The sequence below is a fragment of the Merops nubicus genome, unplaced genomic scaffold (assembly GCF_000691845.1).
Source record: "Merops nubicus isolate BGI_N331 unplaced genomic scaffold, ASM69184v1 scaffold3874, whole genome shotgun sequence".
Lineage (NCBI taxonomy): Eukaryota > Metazoa > Chordata > Aves > Coraciiformes > Meropidae > Merops > Merops nubicus.
Window position 1 is genome coordinate 110,921 of NW_008606062.1, and position 24,721 is coordinate 135,641.

At 40.5% G+C, this 24,721-nt stretch overlaps 1 protein-coding gene across 1 annotated transcript in view; it reads left to right on the forward strand.

Annotated features, from left to right (window-relative positions):
• Positions 1 to 24,721, forward strand: part of DPP6 (dipeptidyl-peptidase 6) — a gene marked incomplete at its 5' end in the record, with an annotated part of 142,397 nt that overhangs the window by 106,815 nt on the left and 10,861 nt on the right. The window contains 2 exons of the mRNA XM_008939511.1: positions 18,056 to 18,103; positions 22,354 to 22,452. Of these exons, the coding sequence (XP_008937759.1) occupies positions 18,056 to 18,103; positions 22,354 to 22,452 (147 nt within the window). The remainder of the gene's footprint in view (positions 1 to 18,055; positions 18,104 to 22,353; positions 22,453 to 24,721) is intronic.

Below are 24,721 nucleotides of genomic sequence, written 5' to 3' on the forward strand. Positions count from 1 at the left end.
TCTATTTCCTTCACACCAAGATAATTGTTTTACCGTAATTAGAAGCGTTTGTGAGTAACAAGATTAAGGTTTCTAAAGCATCTTATCAACAGTTATGAGGTGATCTGTTTGGATTACAATATACCAATTTAACAAAAACCTGCAGTGATACCTGAAGGATTAATGAGTTTTATTGGTGTATACATTAATCCAAGTACACAAGATAATGATTTTGCATAACAAACTGTGAGCCAGATTCTCAGCTGCTGTAAACCCTACCTCCATTGTAGGGCCGTTAGAGTTAGATCTGTTTACATCTGCTGAATATATCTCTCTGAATTCTCACTCTACAGGACTAAATTCTCAAACTGTAAGCTCAATGTAGCACAAATACAGCAGAGCTTGAAATATGGAGATAATGTCAGTGTCTCCATTCATATACTTTTGCAAAACATATATAACAAGAAATACAGAGATCTTGGTAGGATTTCATTTGCAATGCTTTTATACAAATATCAGTCCGTTGCATTTGGTGAAGTTATTCCTTATTTACACAACTGAAAGTGAGAGGTCTTTCAACTTTGTTTTCAAGCAGTTTGTGGGAGCAACACTTCTTTTAGGTACTTTTCATGTAGGATCCATCTGACTTCAGGTATCTGCCATGGGTACATTTATAGCAAAGACAACTTCCTTTGCTTCCTGTTACAGCCGATGTGGGTGAAATTGGTGGAAATGTGTTTTCTGTCTGAAATGCAGTCTTGTGGATAAAAGTAATCATCCCCTCAGACTTTGGCCATACAACTATGAGCTGTTGTGGTTTGATGGAGAATCAGTTGGATGCACTAATAGGAGAACTCCTTTTCCACAGCTGCTCAGGCTGCTTAGCTAGAGCTTGGCTATGCCACCCTTCATCAGGGTGTTCTTTTATTGTACGTGAGCAGTCACACTCTGGTATTTTCCTGATTAGCAGAAAACCCTATTTATTCATGTGCACGTGTAACACACAGATGGAAAAGCTACTTGCATAAGGGTATATAAAGAAAGCCTGATTCTCCTGCTGTTGATTGAGCAGGTAGAGCAGCATCAGAGCACCAGAGTGGACAAGTGTTTTTCTTAAAATATCTGCTACCCAAGGGCTTCTGACAGCAATTCCCACTTCTGCTTCTTGAGAAAACTCATGGTTAATGACCAGACAGCACCTATCACTGTTTGGTGCTTTGTTCTCCACTTACATTGTATGAAAGCGCCCAGAGCTCAGGTCTTGCTGTATGCTCTGACTGCTACAAAACTGGTGTATGGCTTTATACCATCCCCATGTGTATCTTTGAAGGTAGATAAGCATAAATGATTTCACTGTAATCAAGCCTGTAATAACTTTAAAAAAATTATTTTCTCAGCTGTCCACAAGTCACATGCATGGGCAGATATTTGTGGCTTGAAAACAATTTCTGCACTGGCACTTAGAGACCAACCTCCACCATACCTCAGTTTCACTCTATCCCTTTTTATTGACTAGCTTTGAGTACTTTGACTTTAGAGACACAGACACAACTGTGGCTCAGCTGAACTTCTCTATATGGATGTCAAGATTTGTGAGAGTTGATTAAGCAACCAATGCTTAAATGAAAGGTAAAGGAAAGGGGAATCATATCTTTTACAAAACAACCAACCACAAAAATCCAAGCCAAGAAGGGTCTGGCATTGCTCTTTGCTCCCAAAGATCAAGAGTTGGGAAGTTTTCTTCCCACTGATTTGGTACCTTAGAGGCAGCATGTAATTGTCTTAAAGGGCCTCTTGCTGTCCTGCAGACTATGCTTAACAGCAGTGCTACCTGGGGTAGGCAAGTGAAAGAAGAAGTATGCTGCAATAAAGGGTAACCTCTCTTTCAGGAGGACAAGGTAATGCCTACTGTCAGGATGCAACATTTACTGCAATCAGTCCCAGAAGGCTAGTTACCTTTTTTTTTTCATCTAATTTTATATGCTCATAATTGAATTACTGTAGCAGGATCTAAGGAAACATGATGCTTTGCAGACTGCTGTTAGATTATCTCCTCTAGACATTGTTGAAAAAGCAATATGTGCTGGAGCAAGGTCACTCCTACTGTCATTTTCATCATAAAATATGGGCTTATACAACTGTCTGCTCTTATAAACCAGCACAGGCACTGCCACTGATTCCTTCTAAGGTAAATTGAAAGAAGATCTGGATGGAAGGTTTTTGTAACTTTATACATAAATGTAATTGAAGATCATCTTTTCTCATCTGGAATGGGATGTAAATTTCAATTGCATAGAGAAAAGGGTAAGAAATTGCAAGTTTGGGCTGTGGAAAGCAATTTGTTCCTATTTCTGTAGTGGGTCTCAGACATCTGTGCTGCAAGGCTGAGTGACACTGAGGCAGTAAAGCACTAAAGCCATTTTTTGGTGATAGTTCCTTCTCCTCTGAAGCATGAAGCCTTATCAATGACTACTACTGTAGTTAGGTGTGTAGTGGTTTAGTATTTCCATTTTAAATAGATGCACCTTGTCTTCAATGACTCCTTGCCTTTCTTCCCAATGTAATCTGCCAGCACTATTGAAACTTGAGTCCTGATGAGGTTGTTTGTGGGGAAGAAAGCTCATGCAAACCATTTCTGTTGCAGGCTAACTTACACCCCGATGCTCCATGTAGCAGGGTTGGATACAGTGTCTTTACTGTCATAAAAAATCTATGAAGTCACAGAGACTTTTGCTTGAACACACAGAACTGGCAAAGATTTTTCTGGGTCCTGGAGTTCAATTCCCTGCTGTTGCATTGTAGCACCCTTTACATTAGTTGGTCAGTCTTCATCAACTGGCCTCAGCCATAGCCTCATCTTGGCCAGCTCAATGCTCATGAGGACATGCAAGGTGCCCCACAAAGGCTTAATGCCTTCTAGCTCAGAGGCAAGGGGAATAGTGGGGAAGACCTCTGGCACACGCACACATTACTGCAATTAATGCCATTTAATACATGCTGAAAATGATGGGGGGATGGTCATGGAATGCCTACCAGCCTGCTAATTAAAGTTCTCCATACTCATGTATTATCAGGAAGGGATTAATCATTTTTAGAGCTGACACAAAGAAAATTGGTAGCTACACCGAGGGGAGAGGACTGTAATGAGGGGCAAGAGAAAACTATTGTCTTGTGCTTGGCATGGTTGCTGATGATAGAGGAGTGCCTTTGCCAGTGCACCGTGTATTATCCTTTCATTCATTGACCAGTCTGGGAAAAATCAGCTTGCACTTTGGGAAGAGGCAAGAGTGTGACAGAAAAGGGAATTTCATCATCTTCTCTGGGTGTCAAGTTCTTCCTCCTTTTCCAGAAAAGTAAGATTGCTTGGATTCAAAATACCATAAAATCACTATAGTTTATCCCAGCTCTTTGAAGATTATCTCTGCTGGAACCTGTGTTTGTAGCTGACTGGTAGTCTTTACTGTCAGTATTGTGCAAGTTAGATGACTTTAAAGCTGTCTCTCTCTTTGGAGGAACGAAAATAGACTCTTCTAACAGAAATGTTAAAGTGTTATCGCCTGATTTGGATGTCCTCTCTAGCACTGTGGTTATCAGAAGCTTAGCCTAGATGCTGTAGATCAGTAATCACAGGTAAGAGGAATGAAGTCATTTCTGCCTTTCCCAGCAGGCAATTTTGTAGCTGTAGAGGAAAATGATATGTTGTAACTGAGCTGTGCTTGATAAAATACCTAAAGAACCATCAGGAAAGGGATTTATCTGGGTATATATATCTGCTTTTCCCCAGGTACGTCCTCTGGGCCAGCAGCCACGATGACAACAGCTCTGTAACTACACTCCTGGCCCTCCAGTGCTGAAGGATGCCTATAGGCCTGGGAAATCTAAAACAGGATTTATAGCACCTAGGTCCTGTCAGATAAAAACCTGGTTCAGTCCCATGAACAGAGAACAAGTGGTACAAAAGCACAGAGTAGGAAAATGTTGCAATTTAAGGATCTCCTTTGAGAATGATTCGTACTAATGAAGAAGAAATGCAACAAAATTATCCATAATCTGAGTCAAGTTCCTTATACCACTGTACATGTAATTAATTCTGTCTGTGGTTTTATGAGTTTTAAAGACAAACTCTTCTTTATAGAGGCAGCATGTAGCTATAAATTTCTCAGCTCCTTAAACTGTTTCTTCAGAATTTAATTATCTTCTTTTCTCCCTCTTGGTGGAATACGGAAACAGTATCTGGACATGGGAACCTGTAGAAGCACTACTTGGTGCTTCCTCTTATTAGTTTTATTCTGAGCATTAAAAAGTCCTTTTGTTATTCTAAATTTCTTTTATTTTCCAGATTTTAGTTGGAGTCAGCAAAGACTTTTAGCACCACATTTCATCAAATCTGCTTTGTGCATGTGCTCTGCTTTGTGGCAGGTTGTTCTGACCTTGCTTTTAATGACATTTTAACACTGTGGAGCCCAGAGAACAATTTGGAAAGGTTCAGCCTTCCAGTATGGAGAGGTCTAAAACCCCATTTCGGAATAATCTTACAATCTAGAATTTTCTGCCCTCTGATGTGGTTGCAGCCCAAGTTCCTGCCCACACAGATGATACAAGTCTGAAGTGCGTGGTTATGCTTGTGGAGGAGACTATCTACACAGAAATTTTTAGTGTAGGTGAGTCTAAATTATAAAAGACAGATAAAATCATTAAGTTATAATGAAGGCTTCTTTAGGAGAATGCATCAGCTCAGCCTATATGTTTATTTGGACTAGGATTCAAGACAGGGCTCACACTCTTAATCAGTGCAGTCTTTCTCAACCCAGTCAGTGATGGCTAACTAGCACTTCTCCTTTCTTTTAATATTGTGGCAAAGGTTTTTTACTGAAAACAAGTAGCCAGCACTCCTACGAAAAAGAACTTGTAAAGGAGGCTGGAGGTGGTCAGAAGAGTGGTAAAACTGGGTCATTAATGCTGCCTCATGTGCTGCATAGCCCAGTGCTGTACAGCATGAGATAAGCTCAGCCAACGGCCGGGTGGGTGGAACATCCTTTGAAATGCCAACATCCAGCACCATTACCATTGGCATAGTTCAGCTCAAGGATTTCAAACCCATGATTTATTTTTTTTTTATGTGAGTAAACAGAAAACTCTGAGCATTGTTTCTAGTACTGTGGCTATACTTAGATGCCATTATTGCAGAAAGACTTTGTCTTTTTAGAAAATATTATTTTGGAAAATCTCCTTGTATTTTATTCTCTCATGGGATTACCAGCTGCTTTGGATAGGCTTGAATGCATTCAGAAGAAAAGCTAAATTAAAACCAATAAAGTGCTTGGATTTGTTGATGAATTTCACTGTAACAAAGTTAACATTATTTTGCCCATCATCTCCTTATGGATTCAGTCAGTTTCATCTGCATTTTTTTGTAGTGCTGAGTTTGGGGAACTGTTTTCCCTAAAAATCCCATAAAATCCTAGAGTTATGAGTTTTAATCAACAAATAACTTCACAAAAATGCAGTAGTTCTAGCATATCACTCATGTGAAATTTTTGTTTGTAATATTCATCAAAACCAAACCAGAACAAAAACAAACAAGCAAACAAAAACCACAACCCAGCGGCTTCTGCTAGGGATTTACTTTCTGAATAAAAGCATCTGAATTATTTCAGTAAAGAAGATCATGGCATTTGTCTTTCACAATGAATGAATCAAATTGCATTTTGCTTCAGTTTCTCCATTAATATGAGGGGGCCATGGCATTATCACAGAGACATTATTGGCCTTAATTTGTACATCTATGTCTCTTTGAACAGGAAGAGCTTAATATTATTTAGTATGTCAGGATAATTCTATATTGAGGTTTGTCCAGGGAAGAGGGAGTAGAAGTTTTGTTGTTAGTAAAATAACTACTGCACTAAGTGTTTAATCTGAGTAATGGAAAGATGTGTAAAGCCCTTTGCAGCCTTTCCCCAGATGATCATTTTCATGCTTTTACTGAGTAAGGAGCAAAGGTACAGCAAGAATTAGTGGTTTGCCTTTGGCCACACTGTGATTGGAGTATCATGACCCCCATTTCTTTCCTCATATTGCAAGACAGCACTCCAAGGAAAAGAACCATTGGCTACTGGTACAGACCAGAAACGTGTCTAGCTCTGTAGCCTGTCTCCATCGGTGGATGATGCATAATTACCCTCTTCAGGATTTTTGCAATAATGTACCCATCAGCGATATGTCTGCCCAGCTTCTGTAATAAGAGGTTGGTTCATGCCTCCAGGCATGAGAATAATGAACCTTTATCTATATATTTCTCAATTCCTTCATTTAATCAGACCTTTTAACCTGTGCCATTTGGGCCAGACCTACCATCCCTGGAAAGCAACAGAAAATCTGGAGACAAGGATTTTTCATACTAACTATGGACAAGCAGATGCCAGGAGCTATAAATCAGTGTAAGATATCATTCATAAAGCACAAGTTCATAAAGCAATGTTTTGTCCACAAAACCAAACTATATTGCTTATATCACATAGAAATCTTGTGTATCACAGTCTCATTAGTTCCTGGAACCAGTTTTTACTTTGTAGCTGTTACCCTCATTGCAAGCAATAATGAAACTTAGCTCTACCCTGGATATATTTGGCTATTTATGGACTATAAAACAACTCAATATTTAGACAAATATATATGCCAAAAGTAGGTGGATTACTTTCTTTTTTTCCCTTTTCCATAACAAAGTAATCATGTTATTTGTATAGTACTATTGGGTTCTCTAAATCCTTGGTTGAATGTGGACATCTATGATACACGTACTTACAAACAGGGTGGTTTATAATAGTTAGGATTTGTTGGCCCATATCTAGACATGGGAAATTCAAACACACTTGGTAACAGTGGTCTGGGAAGTCTTAACTAGCTGAAAAATGTTAGCTAGGACACACAGGTTTGATTTTTTTTTCTCTGTCACAGGCTCCTTTAGAGAACTCAAGCTGATCTCATAATTCCAGTTTCGTAGAGGTGTTGTGAAAATAAAGTCCATTACTGACTGCAGTGCTCAGACGTGCAGTGACAATAAGGGGCATAGAGGCTCCAGGATGGGTACATTTCCAGCGTGGTTTTGAAAGATTCAGTGAATCTTCCGTCTATTCACTGCAGAAAATCCTTCCTAGCAGAAACCCAGCTGTTAGTATGCAGGAGAGCAGTCCCGTAACAAAACCAGCATGTAGAAGGATTGAACCATCCCGGAGTGAAGAGCTAACAAGGCATGGCTGTGCACATTCGCCGTTCGCTCCCTGCCTCAGCAGCAATTCAATAACTCGTCTGTAATTACATCGCAGAGCTTAATAAGTGCAGAGCCAGTCCTCCCAGGTGCTGAGTGCTCTCAGCTCCCACCAGCCACAGCCACCGCGAGGGCTGGAGGCACCCAGAGCAGCAGAGGAGCCCCTTGGCATGTTGGGGGACAGGACTCCAGGAGGACCAGCCTCTCGTGCCACTGTGGCATCACTTGGTGCCTTTAGAGACAGGCAACCATCCCTCAAATGAGGGGTGGAATTTTGAGTTATAGCAGCAGTAAAGCAGTTCTGCTTTAAAGCTTTTAAAGTCATCCCATAGCTTTTTTGGTTTGGAGGGTCTTTATTTGTGTGTATCTATGTGCAAATTGCTCCTTGTAGGCGATATAGAAGTACTGATCTTCTAGGAAGGAATTGAACAGGGAAAAAAGTGTTTACTTCTCAAACACTACAGGGAGAGAATTTCATTAGGAGTCTTTTCTATTGATAACACTCAGATTTAAATGGTAGAAACTCTTTTCCTTTTAAAAGCTGAAGTTCCTATTTAACCTCTCCAGGTAACCACTCCCCATGGCTTAGGGCAGCTCTGGCAGATGTCTGGGGAAAGCTTGCTGCTGTGGCTGCACGTACCTCACTCCACATCCTGAAATCAATATTAAATGCACAGAGGGGAATACCTACATTTAATCCCTACTTAAACTTAGTTACATAGAAAGCCTGCTGCCTGGCAATATTTCTGAAGTGTGTGGGTTTAGTGTCAACTAATAATATCATCAAACTACCCATCATGGTAATGGCAAAGCATCTTAGAGAGTCTCTGAAGCACTTACTGAAATTCAGGTAAATGCTTTTTAAGTGCAGCTGGTCCTTCTAAAAGGGCCAGAGCTTGGCAATTCATGTGACCTTTGGCAAGGATCATGATAAATGATGTCATCGAGGTAGACTAAAGAGACCTAATTAGATGCTGAAATAACTAGTAGCACTGGAAAGGACTTTTTTAATCAAGTGAAGAGCCTGTGGACAGAGAAGCTCAATAGGTGCACCCTGGTCTAAATAAACATGGAAGGTTGCTTCCCAGATTTTAGTCATGGGCTATGCGCCAGCTACCACCACACTTCAGTGAAGACCCCAGCCAAGGCCAGGAGCCAACTTTAAATGGCTTCCTTACTGCAGGCACCATAAGCAATAGCTCCCAGGTGGTGACCAGGAGGAGGAGGCTCAGGTGGAGGTGGTTTCTACCTGCTGGCCAGACTGATCATGCCTCTCTTTGCCCCACCTTGCCTTGCTGTGGATGCAATAACCACCTATAAAGCACCTTGTAGTGTTTATGATCAGTACATCTGGGAGGACCACAGCACTCTATGTCCACAAGGACTGACAGACAGATGAGGTCAGGGGGTGACTGTTATCTGTTGTGACCAGAATGGTTTCCTATACAAGGATGATTACAACAATGCTTGGGGTTTTGTATACCCAGCAGCGGGATGCTTTAATTAGTGCTTCTAGGCAAACTGTGACCTTTTGGAACTTTTCCTGAGGCTTATGAAGCTTAAATTAGTTTCTGCTGTTTGAAAGCATGCACAGACTTAATCTCTGGGTCCTATTTATATTATAATTACTATATCATTCACATTTGCATTCACTTGACTCCCTTTCTTACTTAACAGCCAAGGTTGACTCGCATCTCAGCTCCTTTGTGTGCAGTTCAGGGGTCAGAAATCCCATGGGTAAAGACAGGGTGGGGTGGGAAGAGCTTATTCTCACTACCTCACATGCTCCTTTGACTTCAAAATAGCAATGACTGATATGAACAATCCCTTTTGCACAAACAGAAGGTACCACAAGAGCTTTTTCTCCAGGAAAAGCGAGGATGCCATTGATTTGGAATTCAAACTAGAACTTCTTTTCTGTTAGCTTTTAACAACATAGTTATTAAAACAGACTGAGGTTACATAACTTGTGGCTTTTGTGGATATTCCAGTTACATTTTGTCTTCTTTTAAGTAGACCATTTCTGTTATAAAATATTTCAATGTATTGTTATGCATTTTTAATTCAGTGAAAAGTACCCGTAACTACTCACTGACATAGAACAAGTGCAAAAAAATATGCATGAATATTTAATAATAAAATGAATAAAAAAACACCTGTAAAGTCCAGTGCATGGAAAAAAAAAAAAAAAAAAGGAATGTGGAACAAAAGTGAAACTCATATCCCCTTTAAAATTACCTCATTCTGCAAAGCACTATGTGTTCCTTGCTTTTACATGTTTTGGTCCTGTTTTCTTTTTGACTCTTGCTTGTAAATATGAGCTGTCTGGCACTGCCCAGAGGAAGGTGGTCTGTCATCTGCTTGCAGCCAGGGTTTTTGTCATTCAGTCATTCAGGACATATAAAATTTTATCTGCCTTCCACTCATAGGAGACAAATGGCCACAACAACAGGCTTCCTCCGATGCTGCAAATCATGAAGCTTCACAAATCAGGCAGTGGCCTCCTGCATGTTGAGACTAGGGTCCATGTGTGTGATTTCCAGCTATATGAGCGACCTTGGCTGAACTCATTATTCTGCAGTGGATAGTACAGATGTTACCATCCCGCAAGATTTAAAGCTTCCTCTAAGGAAAACTGCTTCTTTCACCTTGTTTACCAGCTGGACCAGCTGTAAGGTTTATTGCTGGCTTTTGTTTTCTGTTTGCATGGAACTTGTTTAGCCCCTTATTAATGCAGTCAGTACATTAAGGATATATTAAAACCTGAGAACTCTTGAGAGAAAAGCAGCTTAATAACCAGACGATGTGAAGCAATGTTATTTACATGTTGGGTTGGTTTTTTTTAAAAAAAAAGAAAAAAAAAAAAGTAAATATCCAGCATCAGTTATTACTTAACTAGCTAGGATATCGTTATTTTGTTGTGAGATAGTTTTACTTATGGAAAAGAGTAAATCAAGATTACCTAAATCAATTTATACTTGGTGCTTAATGGAATAAACACAAAATATGCAATGAGGTTTTATTCTGTTAGTGTTAATGAATTTTGTATGGCACTGAGAAGAGAGTGTTTTCTTTTATACTGTGATTACAAGGAAATATCCTTTTCCCTTGAAGATATCAGCAGTATGCTTATTAGAGGAACTGAGAGGAGTAACAGGGACAGCAGCACTCTTCCTCCTCTTCTACAGATCTACCAAGACATGGCTACACTACACAGTCTCTCCATCACCACTACACTGCCATTTATGATATGTTTTAATCATGGAATCAAAAGTTCATAGGAAAATTTAGGTTGGAAAGAACCTTAGGAGGTCCCTAGTTCAACATCCTGCTCCAAGCAGTGTCAGAGAAGAGACCAGACCATGTTGCTTAAGGCTGTGTCTAGTCTTGTCTTCAAGGCATCCAAGGATGGAGAGTGCCCAACCTGCCTGGGCATCCTGAGTTATCCAGAGACTTTGCAAGGTAGGCAGGGAATACAGAAAATGTCAGGTATGTTCCTCTACATGTGATACTTCTCTTAGGCTTAGCATACACTAAACCAATAAGAAGCTTGTATTTTACAAATGGGCACAAATGTCAAACTTCTGCTTTCATCTCTTTCTAAAGTTTGCAGAAAGCCTGGATTAAAATGGCATTGAAAGAAGTTTAAGTAATGAGAAATTCAGTTAGAACTAGCAGGAAATAGAACAGCAGCTGGAAGAAGAAAGAGAGTTGGGTGTAGGGATTCCTCTGTTCAAATTCATTCTTCCAACCTTAGATCTGAACCAGCATCCTAGAACAAAGTACCTTAATCTTTCTGGAAGTCAGTGATCCCCACGTGAGCGGGAGTGGTTCCACCCTATGTCTGGTACTTATATCTCAAGGTATACAGTCATGGTGCACTGTCAGGTTCAGGAACTCTGCTAGCAAATTCTCCTAATCGACCTCATTTTTAGAGCTGATTTTCTGGCTATAATGGATGAATGTACCTGCAACATTTCTTGAAGGTCATAGGTTTTCCACGTTCCTCTTTGGAACCATCCACATGCATTATTGCATCATGGATTTTGAAAACCTTAGCCAGAGCTTTGTGAAAGGAAAGAAATACTTTCACTCAGCCCACTCAATATGATACCTCATTGGATGATATTAATTAAGAAGGACTGTATGGGGATTAGTAAAAGAATTGTAAGGGGAAGTTAAGTACCAGCTAAATTAAAGAAGGTAGTAGATTATGATGAAGAGAAATATAAGGCTAATTGGAGATCAGCAGCAGGGTTCATTACGAGCTGGTCTTGGGGGTGACCTTACTTAGATTGTTCCCTGGCAGCCTGGGAACCCAAAGCTGGATGCAGCTAATAGAATTTGTTAAGGCCACAAAGCTGATAAGCATCATCAGAAGGCAGAGAGAAACGCTGGAGAGACTGGCTGTCATGCAGGGCTGGAGGGGGAGAAATTAAAAGTACAAAGAGCAAAATTAAGCACATGGTGACACAGGGCAAGAATTTGTCTTGTGTGTGTGAATCTCAAGAGTTACAAATGCCTCAGAAGAGCAGATGTGTGCCTGGGCGTGCAGTGCTGATCACTGAATGTCTGCAAGCCACCTACTGGCTGTGGCCATGGAAAAGGCAGATGCTCTTTTAGGCTGGATCAGGCAAACGCTTTTCTGGAGAACGGGGCAAATGGCAGTTTCACTGTTTAAGGAGCAGTTAACACATCCTCTGCAGCAGCAATAGAGTCCTGGTCATTTCTGCTCAGGAATCATAGAATGTTTTGAGTTGGAAGGAACCTTTAAAGGTCATCTGTTCCAACCTCCATGGTCCCCAAGGAGGAACTGAAGGTAAAACACTCTTGAATTATAGAATAAAAGGAAAAGAAACTTTGTCTTACAAAAGAAGCTCAAATAATCTACTTGATTCTAATGGATGAGAGCTCTGGGGACACATAACTGCTCTAATTATAATGGGAATACTCATGATTAGTAGAAAAAGCTTGTTGGAATAAACCCAGAAAAGATGGAAATTGGAGAGACAGCCAGTGTAGCTTCAAGTTAGAAGGCAGGTCCTACCAGAAGAGCAGGACACCAATAGGAATTAGATAAGTGAAAACAGAGTTATATTTAGAGGGCATTTGTTAATACTTTTAGAATACAGAGTTAGCTGAAGAGGCAAGGGAGGGTCTTCTCAGACCTAGAGGTCCCATGTCCTTCAGTGTTTCAGTGACCATAGGACAGACCACGGGATGGAGCTGGTTCATGTCAGCCCAGGTTCCCACACTACTTTTTGTAGACACCTCTCAAACCAGCAGAGTGGACTGAGGGCCTGATCATGCTTATTCACTCAAGCAGCCTTTTGAAGAGCTCATCAGACTTATTCTGCATAGTATAATTAAGGACAAATCTCTTGCTCGTTTGCCCTCTAGATACTGCTAACAGAAGCCGCCTCAGAACAACCTGATTTATTTCTGTTTTATGTAAAGTAAGCATGAAATTTATTACTAGTATCAGACAGGGGAGAAACAAGAAGTACCATCATCATGGTTGGTGCAATCCTGCATGTTGCCCGAGAACAAGACACTATTGATTATTTTACAAGACAAGTTACATGTAAGGAAGTAAAGATTAGATTAAAAAATTAAATGCCTTTGGGAGGGCGAATAGCAGCACAAATCTGTTTGATGTTCGTGTCAACAAGGTTGCCAAAGCAAACAGCATGAACATCTGTCTGTAGCATGGACTGGAAAATACTGTAAATGGGAAATATTTTAATTGTAAGCAGTGGTTCACAGAACTCCCCATGTCTTTATTTATTAGGCTGATAATATCACCCCAACATATGAACTTTAGGCAGCACATATAAATAATTCATGGATTAGCAAATAAAGAGATCTGGAATCTGTACACAGAGATGGCTGTTGCCAATTATCTCACTTGTGCAGAGCCAGACCTCTCAGCTCCCATTGCTTGCAGCTGCTCTTTTAAATCATTCATCAGCGCTTAAGAGATATGCTGGTGGCACTGGCAGAGAGTATTTGAATTTTCATTGTTTACACACTGTGAATTTAGCTTCTGGTCTGAAATTATCTGCCACATTGAAGCCTTTGAGAATATGGATGAGAAGAATAAGACAATTCCTCTTTTTTTTTTTCCATTTTTAAACACTATTATAACTTTGATTACCTTTTTATTTCCCCCAATTTTACTTCGTATTCTTTTTATAATCACTAATTTAATTTTAAAGTTGCAACTGATATAATTCCCTGTGCTGTTTAGATCATGAAAACATCAGGAATACTATGAAATATTCTCTTGAAAGTATTACTAAATAAATGTTGAGTAAACATTTTGCTCAAAGTTGTATGATTTTCTGGTATCATTCTGGAAATCTATAACAACTAAATATCTAGAGTTGCTTCTTTCTGATAGTGTTTATGCAGAACCCTTTCAGAAATAATAATGAAAGCTGCATAAAAAATTGATGACAAGTCATGGCCGATGCTTTTTCTTGTCAGATTACTGAGGCATTGAGTTTCTCTGCACTTTCAGATCACGGCGGGTAGAACTTCTTTGATGATAGATTTGCCCATGTCATTATAGTGATATGGCCTAATTATGACAGTAACGTTTTAAAAGTCAAAGGCTTTATAATAAAGCCAGACTTCTACCTGCATTAATTGAAAATCTCATTCCTGTACATGGGTTTATGCAACATTATTAACTATGCACCTACCTGGGAGTGTATAGAGTATGCCTCTACACACAGAAATTCTCCTGTCAATAGTTTTGGCCCTTTCTCTTAAGCTATAAATAATGCTGCAACATTAAAACATCTCAACATACTGGAGTTAGCTGGTGCAATGCTGGAGCTGAGGATAGGGGAGCAGAGCCTGCAAGCCCTACTTCTGCAGCCAGGGCTGGGGGAAGAAATCTAACAGCATCATCATCCCCTCATCGTCTAGGAAAGTGGCCTACCCATGATTTTGGGAAGAGTCACCCAGGTTATGGGAAGTGTGCGGGGTCTCTCTTACCTTTTCACACTGGGGGCAAAGCAGTATCTGCTTTACATCCTTAAAGTGGAGCACTTTGTGGTTTATTCTGCAAGAAGCACAAGCAAATGCTTAAGCCCAACCTCCAACCTGCACCTGATGCTCATATGCACTCAGGACCTCTGTAAGCAAGAGACAGAACATTTGCAAAGTTTCCAAGGGGGACATGGGCACTCATCAGTGCTGATTAAAGATCAGAAGCAGCAGAATGTGCCAGGGCTCAGGAGTCCCAATCAAAACCTGTTTGGAAGGGCTCTGGAGAGAGGAGACACGGAGCAGGGGATGTCCTCACTCTGCTTCTGTCAGCTCCCAGCAGTTCATGAAACAAATTAGGTTTCACTCTGAGATCCGCAAATGACAGTGGATGGCATTTACCAGATGGCATGTGTAATGGGACTGTCACACCGTTATAGGTTTAAAAATAAAGTATTGGAGGCAGCTAATGAGTATACACTTCCTAATCTCAAGAATTTAGTTCTATGCCCGTCAGGTGTTAGGCACTCATCTTGTGAGTGTGGGAAGATTTCCAGTGTGTGTGTACTAGAAGACATGTAATTAGGCTATTTCACTTTTAAAATTGGCATTGAAATAAGCAATTTACATAATTTCTAAAAAAGTGATTTCTCTTCTTAATGACTTCCAATGTAGTTACAAGTGAAATGCATTGTTTAGCTAGAATGTCATCATTTAATAATGATGAATATTTAATATGGGGACTGATCTTTCTCACAGACCTGCTTCTCCTCTGTACATTTCTGTCTTTACCATTTTTCATCATTTGTTGAAAAACAATATTCAAGCAACTCAGAAGTCTACATTTTCAAAGATACTGACGGATATTTTAAAATATTTTTATTTGAATTACCTCAAACTGAATCCCTTTCAGTATGGGCCTTGCTTTAAAATATTGGTTTGGGGAGGTGACAGTAAGACAGTGGGAGACTAATGAAACAAAATATATAATACATGGAATTTTCTAAACTGCATACTGGCTGTTTTCTTTATTGGTTTCTCACAGTTTTTCCAGTGCCAACACAAAACCAAAAAAAAGAAATTAGGAAGTAAAAGGATTATATGCACTATGTTTCTCTATTTATCTCTTTCTTTTTGTCAGGCATTTTTGTGTTAATTGAAGGACTGCTCTAGCTCCAGCTGAAGTCATTTGGGAGGACTCCTTTTATTTTCAGTGATGATTTTATCATGCCCATGATGAATTGTTTATTAGGTTTGTTGTTTTTCCAGCAGACTGGCTTTTGGGACTGCAGGGAAAAGGCAGGGCAGATTTATAAATAAATATGGTCAGCACATCAATGTATATCAGTAGTAGAAAGGTAAATTCAGCTAAATCCTGGTGAGTAAAAAACCATGTTTTTCCTCTGTGCATTATACTCAGCTGCATTCTTAGAAAACAGTGCAAACAAAGGCATGATTATTTGTGAAGAAAACTCTCATTTACTAGGAAACAAAAGTCAGGCTGCCATATCAGTCAGCTTATTTATAATTAAAACCTTTTTCTGCCTCTTCTGTGCATAGGAAGGTCTACATTAAACACACTTGATTGTATGCAATGGGCTGTGGTTTCTTGGCAGCGTGGGGAAAACCACTGACACCATTATACCACCCTAAGGTCTTCCTTGCTCTCAAGAACTTATTTCACTTACCAAACTGGAATGGACGGCTCACAGTAACCCGGTTTTGGTGCCATTTGTGTGCACACTATCAGTTCTAGCATTTCATGGGCTTTTTCCCAGCCACTCCTACACAGATTGCTGCTGCACAACTGGTGATCGTGCAGGATTTGTTTAGACTGAAGGACTCAAAACAGCTCAAAGTGGCTTGAATCTCTGTGAAAATCAAGCCTCTTTAAGTTGTCTTAATTTTGATGCTTAAAAAAAAAGTTTTTTTTGGTATTCAATGTAGTTCAATGGCAGGTTTCTTCTGCCTGCCAGCAGTGTGCCACCAGACTGTCTGAGCCCGAGAAAGCAGGAAACTCAGTTTTTGACAACCTTTTATCTGTGGGTCTTCCGTACAGAGGGTTCCAAATTTTGCCATCCCCACCATCTGTCATCACATAGTAAATTTGAATTGAAAATACATTATCTACAAAAAAGAAGACCTGCCACAAAGACTGTTGAGACCACACCTCAAATACTGAGTTCAGTTTTGGGCCCCTCACTCCAAAAAAGACATTGAGATGCTGAGACAGGTCCAGAAAAGGGCAGCAGAACTGGTGAAGGGTTTAGAGAACACGCCTGTGAGGAGTGCCTGAGAGAAACTGGGAGTTTAGCCTGGAGAAGAAGCTATGGGGAGCCCTTCTCACTCTACAACTGCCTGAAAGGAGATCACAGCGAAGTTGGGTCGGTCTCTTCTCCCAAGTAACAAGTGAAAGGACAAGAGGAAATGTCCTCAAGCTGCACCGGGGAAGCTGTAGGTTGAACATCAGGAAAAATTTCTTCACTGAAAGTGTTATCGAGTATTGGAACAGGCTGCCCAGGAGTCACCATCCTTGGGGGTATTTAAAAGATGTGTGGATGTGGAGCTTAGGGACATGGTTTAGTGGTGACCTTGGCAGTATTAGGTTAATCGTTAAACTCTATGGTCTTGAAGGTCTTTTCCGACCTAAATGATTGTGTGAGGGTGTGTTTCTATGATCTTCACCCACACACTTGGCAGTATTAGGTTAATTGTTAAACTCTTATGGTCTTGAAGGTCTTTTCTGACCTAAATGATTGTGTGAGGGTGTGTTTCTATGATCTTCACCCACACAAGGCAGAGGAGCCCTCTGGCCCTGCTATTGGGATCTTTCTGGGTGTACAGATGCTCTTTTGCCAGCTGCTCATGCTTGCTGCTGCTGCATCACATTACATTATAGATAAAGGGAAGAAAAGTAAGATAACCACTGGTTCTGAAGTTCAGAATTAACTGCTTGAGCATTGTAGTGACTCTTCTAACTCCACCTGCCTAAGCAGTATTGTCATATTCATTGGAAAAGCTACAAACAGGTGTAATTGTAACATATGATCTGCTCTACTGGCTCAGACTGAAGCTCATCTTGGCCCAGCAACCCATCTCTAAGAGTAGTCAACAGATGATAATTGAAAAATAGAGAAAGAAGCTGCCAACTACAACATTAACCTAATCCCACATACCATACCGTTTTCCGATCAGTCTCCATGAGTTTCAGAACAAGAAGTTGAATCCAGACCACTCTGCTGATGCTGTAGCACCCTACGGCATCCTGTGCTGAAGACTGCAGCATCCTAAAGACTGGAGCATCCTATTACAGTCTATGAATTCTGTGGTTCATTTGTGTACTGCATGATAATCCTTTTTGTATAGTGCTAACTAATTTCAATACCTAAATGCTGCATTTTATGACAGAATATGCCTTAAAAAAAAAAAAAAATAATTGCAAAACAGCAACAGTTATCCACAGCATACAAAATGTAAGTGCTTTGCGCTGTGATGTTTGGGTGTCATTAGAATAATTTTAAAAGCAAGTGATTTAATTGTGTTTGTGCCAATTCTCATGTTTACAAATTAGGGAAGGATGCATGTAGTGATCCATTGGGAAAGGGCTTTGAAACCTCACACGTCTTTGAGTCTACAGTATTGTCATTTATTCATAACACTCTTTTTAATACCAGGGTGATTTTCTTTTTAGATTACTCTTGCATGGAAAGTGAGTCTCAGGAGTCTTCAGCACTGTGGAATTCAAAGCCAGGTTCATGTGCATCTGTGTGTGCTTCAATAGATGTTTAACAGAATTCTTTTCTCCTTCTTTTCAAGGTCCCCGAGTCCCGATGGTGACTGTTCACAACACAACTAATGCACAGAGTAAGAATGGACTTGAGCCTTTGAGTTCTTCAGAGAAAATCAGCCAGGCAGGACACAGAGATGTACCTGCACTTTGGTAAACTTAGGCCATGGGGAAGCACAGACTCTGCCTAAATGCAAGTCTTCTGCAAGTCAGAGGAACCTGCAGAGCTGTTGTGCTGCCATCACAAAAGCCTGCTGTTTAGGTTATGAAGGCAATGGTTTGGGCATGATGTTTGTTATCAACTTCCTTAAAAGATGCACAGTCCAGATCTCTCTTTTTGGTAGTCTTTCATAAAATTTCTGTCCTACCCAAAAATAAATAGTTTAGCTTAACCTATGATTTAAAAAAAAAATAAGAAATCACTTTGATGTGGATTACCAGGATGAAAGAGATGACACAGAGGTGTCAACTGCCCTGCAAGTTGTACCTCTGCCTGGTTTCCTGATCTGTTCGTGGGGATTGTAGCACTTACCATTTGATAAGGCTTTTTCATGCTCATGGTTCACATCTCCAAGAACACGAAGCTTGAATTTTTCCAAATAGAGGGTTTTTCCCTCCAAATCTGTGGTACTGGCTGTAGGCATTGCCACCCTGGTTAGGACTCCCTGTAGAGCCCAGAGAGCCATGAGTTTTTTAGGATTCCTCCTTCACACATGTAGCAGTACAAATTATCCAGAAAAATCAGGTTTTTACCTCAAGTCAGCATAGCAGGACGCCTCCAATAGCCTTCCTCTGTCCTTTCTGTACATTCTAGTAAACCAAATGGCCCCTTTCTCTCTTTACTGGGTCTCAGGAAACTCCACAGCAGGATGTGGGATGGAGTCTTATGTGAAACCAAGATTCATCTACTCCTGTCACTTTGATGGTAGACCCCCATATTTCATTTTAATGTAGAGTTTAACCCAGCCTTCACCTGCAGTTAGAGACTTCAGGCATTACTAGGATCCAAATAACAAGCAAGCTTTATTTTAGCTGCTCTGTACACGGCCAGTTTATCAGGTATCAGTTTAGCTTAACTGGATTTACAGCAACTCACTGCTCTTGTCTCTGCAAAGGAGCAAAGCAAATCAAACAATCTGGCTCTCAGACTAAATGTTCTGTGTGAAACACTGAGCTGCTTCATTTCCCACTGAAGGCAGTGTCAGAGGAAAGACTCCTGTGACACCAGGACATGTGAGAAAAAAGCACAGGATTCATCTTGCTTTATACAGTTTCTGTGTTCCCTGTTTTATTCCCTGTTTTCTCAGTTTCTGTTGGCAACGAGCATTTCCAGCCCTTACGCCACCTAGGAAAGTTTTACTTGTAAGCAGGATATGTAGCCTGCAATCCCAAATTCTGACCAAATTTTTTTTCAATCAAATTTAAGTCAGATATGTGCCATATTGTATCCTTTGCCATTAAAACAGAAATACTCAATAGCATTCCATCTAGTGTCAACAGTGTTCAATATTGGCAATGACATGTATTGTACATTTAGCTCTAATTTATATCATAATTTTCCATATATTTTTTTCCAGTTAAAATCTTCCTTTGCAGAGAAAGACAGACATAAAATTTAGCAGCCTCCTGGAATAAATATTAGGTTAAAGCAATATACTGCTGCATGGCTGGCCTGTAAAGGCAGCAAGAGAGATCTTTGCTGCCAAAGCAAAGCAGCACAAAGTACCCTGGGCCATGGCTTAGACCATCTGCAATCATCTTGCTTACAGGGTGACCATGAGAGAAATATTTCATTTCCCTGTAACTCAGTTTCTCCACTGGTCTATAATTTCTGGATAAAAGTGCTCTGATGGCAAACTGACAGGTCTTGCTTCCCAGAGGAAGGTTCACAGTGGAGCCAGGGTTATTGCTGCTGGCAGTAGTGGCCATGGGCTACAGCTCCATGTGCCACTCTGGTCCCTTGTGAAACTACTTCTCATATAAATATGCAAAAATTGGCACTTGTAGCTATTCTGGTCTACACAAACAAAAACGTTGCCTTTTTAAGTAATACTGAAAACAAATTGCCAGCTCCTAGTTTATCAGTCCTTCTGCCCCAGTGACCATGGACATGTCAGCCTGTGCACAAGGGTGTATCAGCTCTTCTGCTTCCCAGCAGAGACCTGGGCTTGGCAGAGCCCTACCCAGAGCAGCCCTGGTGATGCCCACAGGGTTCTTCAGCCCACAGAGGATGTTGCCATAGGGCCAGGGGAGTTTCTTACCTCTGACCTGCAGCTCCAAAGCCACTTTCTTTTTTTTCCCCAACTTAAACAAACAACTTAAACACCCTGCCTTAATTTTACCATAGACATGGAGAAGGCTGACTGGCTATAACAGCACGTACAGGATGGTGCTCTCATGAACTGTGCTATAGACTCCTGTAGAGTTTTCCAAAATACTTTTAGATCATTTGGATTTTTTTTTTTTAATTTTTTTTTAGAATTTTAGAATGAGAGGTACTATAAAACAGAGACAGCAAGTGAAGGGCTTGGAAAAGTAGCATAAAACACACCAATACTAGTTTTATTTTTACAGACACACACATGTAGCATTTATTACATAGAGAACTCGATCTAGGCACGCACAGAACATATTAACATTTCCCCTGGTTCCTTTTTTTCCCCCCTGCTGATTCTTTTGCTTTTGAATAAAGGGCAACTGACAGTTGCATGTTACTGAATTTACTTATTTAATATGAGCCCATTATTCTATAAAGGGAGTTTGCCTCTATATTCTGCAATAATCTGATAATAGTGAGTTGCACTGAATATTATAGCGTGCTTACATTTAATTAAGCAATGACCATTTGTACTCCACAGACTCAAGCTCCCTGTGGTCCTAAAGCAGAAAAGAAAGTCCTCTAGGAGATATGCCAATCTTTTTTTATTTCCTCCACAGTCTTCCTGGCTTTCTGTGAATGCAATTATATGAACAAATAAAACGGCTTGACTAAATTCCCCTACGTGGCAAGCCCCTTTCTGCTGATAAAGCTACTTGTGTGTGCCATAATTAAATGAGAATCTTAATATTTAACTAAATGTAATAGGCTGTTGCTTTGGCACTTTTGTGAGGGTTGTGGTTTCAATAGAGATGAGCCTGGCTTTTCACAAGCAGGGTGAATAATCATTGAACCAATATACTATTGCTGAAAGATCTCTGAAATGTATTAACTTGGAAGAGAATGTTTTTGTGCTGTGCCTGCCTATTCAGCAGAGATGGGCAACGAGACCATGATAATCAGGTACCATAAGTATTATTTGAGTTTCTGCAGCTACACATCTATTTATCAGCATGTCTGGAAAGGGAAGACACAGTCAATGAAACACATAATTTGATGTGAAGCCCCAAACCCTTCTTGGGTTCACATGGCAGAGTTAATGCCCTGGATCCCCTCAGTTCAAACCCAGCCTGATGCCATGGGGACAAGCACTCAAACAGGCTCACCAGACCAGGATTCGGTGCCACCACAGTGGGATCCCCCCAGCCCTTGAATCTCTCCCCCACGGGGCTCAGGAGCCTCACCATCACCAGGAGACATTACCCACCACCTAGGAGATACAACCTGAAATGTCTCCTAAAGATGGGCCCTTTCCTCACCAGCTGGGAAGGACTTGCTGTTTCTGAGGGTGGAAGTGGCTGCTTTTTCTAGAAGACATTCAGTGGTTAGAGCACATGGCCAAGACGTGGGGAATAAAGGTTAAATCCGGGAAGGAGGAAGGAATCCTTGGTTTCAGTCCCAGAGAGCCCTTTGGTAGGATACACAAGCAAAGGGAACAACTCTTGAAACACTCTGAAAGCCACGACTGCTCCAAAACCTGACACTGCAGGGTTGTGCAGCATTGGTCCGTTCTTCTTTCCCTGTGGCTTTCTTTCTCATGGATTTTCTCTTGTGTAGCAGCACAACCTTGTCCTGAAGCCCTCCATAGACTCCTCCCTTTCCCCATTTGTTCTGTGTAACTTGGGCACAGACCCGAGGATTTTGTGTGAAATCTTGCTCTGTGTGGTAGGCAGATGTTTGACTGGGACCCATAGCACTCCCTCAGTAGAGACCTTCCCATTTGCTGTAAATCAGCTGAATGTCACTGATTTGAGGAATATGGCTTGTTGTCAATGCAGAACCTGGAAGGGCTTTCAAACTCTTAACTGAATTAGACATCTGTGAGGACTAGAAGGAAATTCTGTCATTCTCTCAAGGAAATGTGTTGCAAATATTAAAGCGAGTATAAAATGTTGAAATGCTTTTTCACAAACAATACCAAAAGTTTTTGTGATGATGTCCTTCTTTCAGAAATTTTTGAGCTGGAGGTAAATGAAAATGTGCAGCTGGCTGTAAATGACAGGCAAATGCCTAAGGTAGAATACACGGAAATCAAGATAGATGATTACAGTAAGTAGCACCTTTCCTCTCTCTTATTTTTCTTGTTCCTTTTTGCTGCTATTGCTGTGAAATGATACAGTCATCTTGGCTAGACTGGCAGGAGGAAAAATTACTTTGGTTCTCAATAAACTCACACAGTTTGCAAAGCACTCTCTTAGGATGTGCTACATAAGGAGGTTATTACAGAGACAGGATTTGATGAGAATGCAACTGAAGAGAGGAAAAAATGATAGGGTTGGGGTTTTTCTTCCTTTTAAAATTTTCTTTGTCAAGAAGCAGCCACTCTGGGAAATGACATGGTGTGATGCCCCTGTTGTTCAAGGCATTTGCCTTTGCAGATGGGTTTGAAGTGGGAACTGTATGTGCTTGCTGGCTACAGCTGTGGCTACCTTTCCCTATACAATAGTGAACTGCAGTGGGTGAAGACAACTCACCAATGACTGCCCATCAGAGTTATTCAGAATTCTTTCAGAAAGCCTTATTGTTTGATAGGGTTGAAGAAAAAACAGCTTTATGAGAAAAGTCTAAAGAGATTTCACCTGGACTGAAGAAGGCAGAAACTTGGAGCAGTTTATGTCTACAGCTGGTGGATTATGTGTTTCACTTGTATAATCATTCCCCACATGTCTATATGCCAAAATAAGAGAGAAAAGCCCAGTGGCAAACAGCCAGAACACAAGTATTTTCTGCCTGTCTCTGTAGAGTACCTGAAACAACCTAAAAAGCATCTCCTTTGGCTGTAAGCAGGGATGTTACCTGTACGTGGAAAATCCAGAGTCATGCAATGGCTCCCAAAAATCCCAATTTATGTGGATAGCGGCAACACTAAAAAAAACCAAAGAACTTGGGTTTAATGTATGACCCACAATATTTCACATGCCAAAAAGGAACGTACCTCTCAGACGGGATGCATTGAAATAAAAGCAGTGAGGTGTGATGGACGGCAGGTTGCTAATGTCAACCGTTACCCAGTGTTATAAAATGGGAAGCAAAGGCTGAGAGACAGATGCCATTTGCGAAGGATCATAATGGCCCTAAAATGTTCTGCTTGCCACATGGGCTTTAGGAACATAAACCAGTGCATGAAATAAGAACAGATGTGCATTTCCAGGCCTCGTGGGCAGGAAAAGTTGGGAAAAGAGCCTGTCATAAAGATTACCTCTATCTCCACCGTGAGACAGCTCAAGTGGCACTAGCTTATTAGGAATAACTCAGCTTGATGCTAAATTCTTTTTTTTTAACTGTAGGTGTAACTTAAATGCTATTCTGGTCATTTAACCTAAAATATATATGTGTGTGTAATAAATACAAGCTGGCTGCAGCTGTTTGGCCATCCTGTGCCTTTCCTGTATTTTCAAAGCTCTTGGCTTAGCAGCCTTGGGAACACTGCACATAGAGCTTAGTTATATTTAAAGTCAAGTGATGGCCTTTTTGGCTGTCCCTGGACCATTGATCCAATTTGCAGCTATTAGCATTCAGATGGAATAACTAATTAGGTGGAGTCTCAGACAATAATTGCAAAGCAAACCACTTAAACCACGCAGTTAATCTGTGTATTAATCTACTGAAAACGCTCCTAATACCGATTTAATTGCCAGGTCTTTGCTAATCTGGATTGTAGTTAACATTTTCAAAATAAATGTGCTCTTGTTAGTGCAGAAAGCATTTGTATGGCAGTGGGTTTGGATAGCAATACGAAGCCATAGGAAGCAGTTAAATGAAGCTTTGGAGAGCACATCCCTCACTTACCAGTATAATACCAGTATAGCAGCGTGGGCTTCAGCATAGTTGCCTCTTGTTTTACAGCAAAATTAAGCCCTCTGGAAGTTAGGATTAAAATACATTTCTCTATCTGCCTTCACACTGTTATAGCAAAATAATCCTATTCTCTCCCCCAGTCACCATACTTAATTAGGTTTTAAATTATCATTTTCATCACCAATTTTCCCCTTCCTCGTCTGCCCTGAAATATTGATTTCTGGCTGCATCAGTCATCCAGCTGCCAAAAAGTAAAATTATAGCTGTTGCCAGATGTTAATTGAATGCTGTAAAAGTGATGCATGACTGCACCGCTCACACTGTACTCCTGATTTACATTTCTTGTCACCTCGGATAGCATAATATGGGTCTTTTCTTTGACAACATCTGTGTCCCTAAGATATTATTTACCAGTGCCGCTGATGAAATACTATTTTGTTCCTGCTCATAAGTGGCCAAAATGCCAGAAAAATCTATTAGAGTTATGTCAGTGTTCCCACACTGAAGGCATGTAATTTGT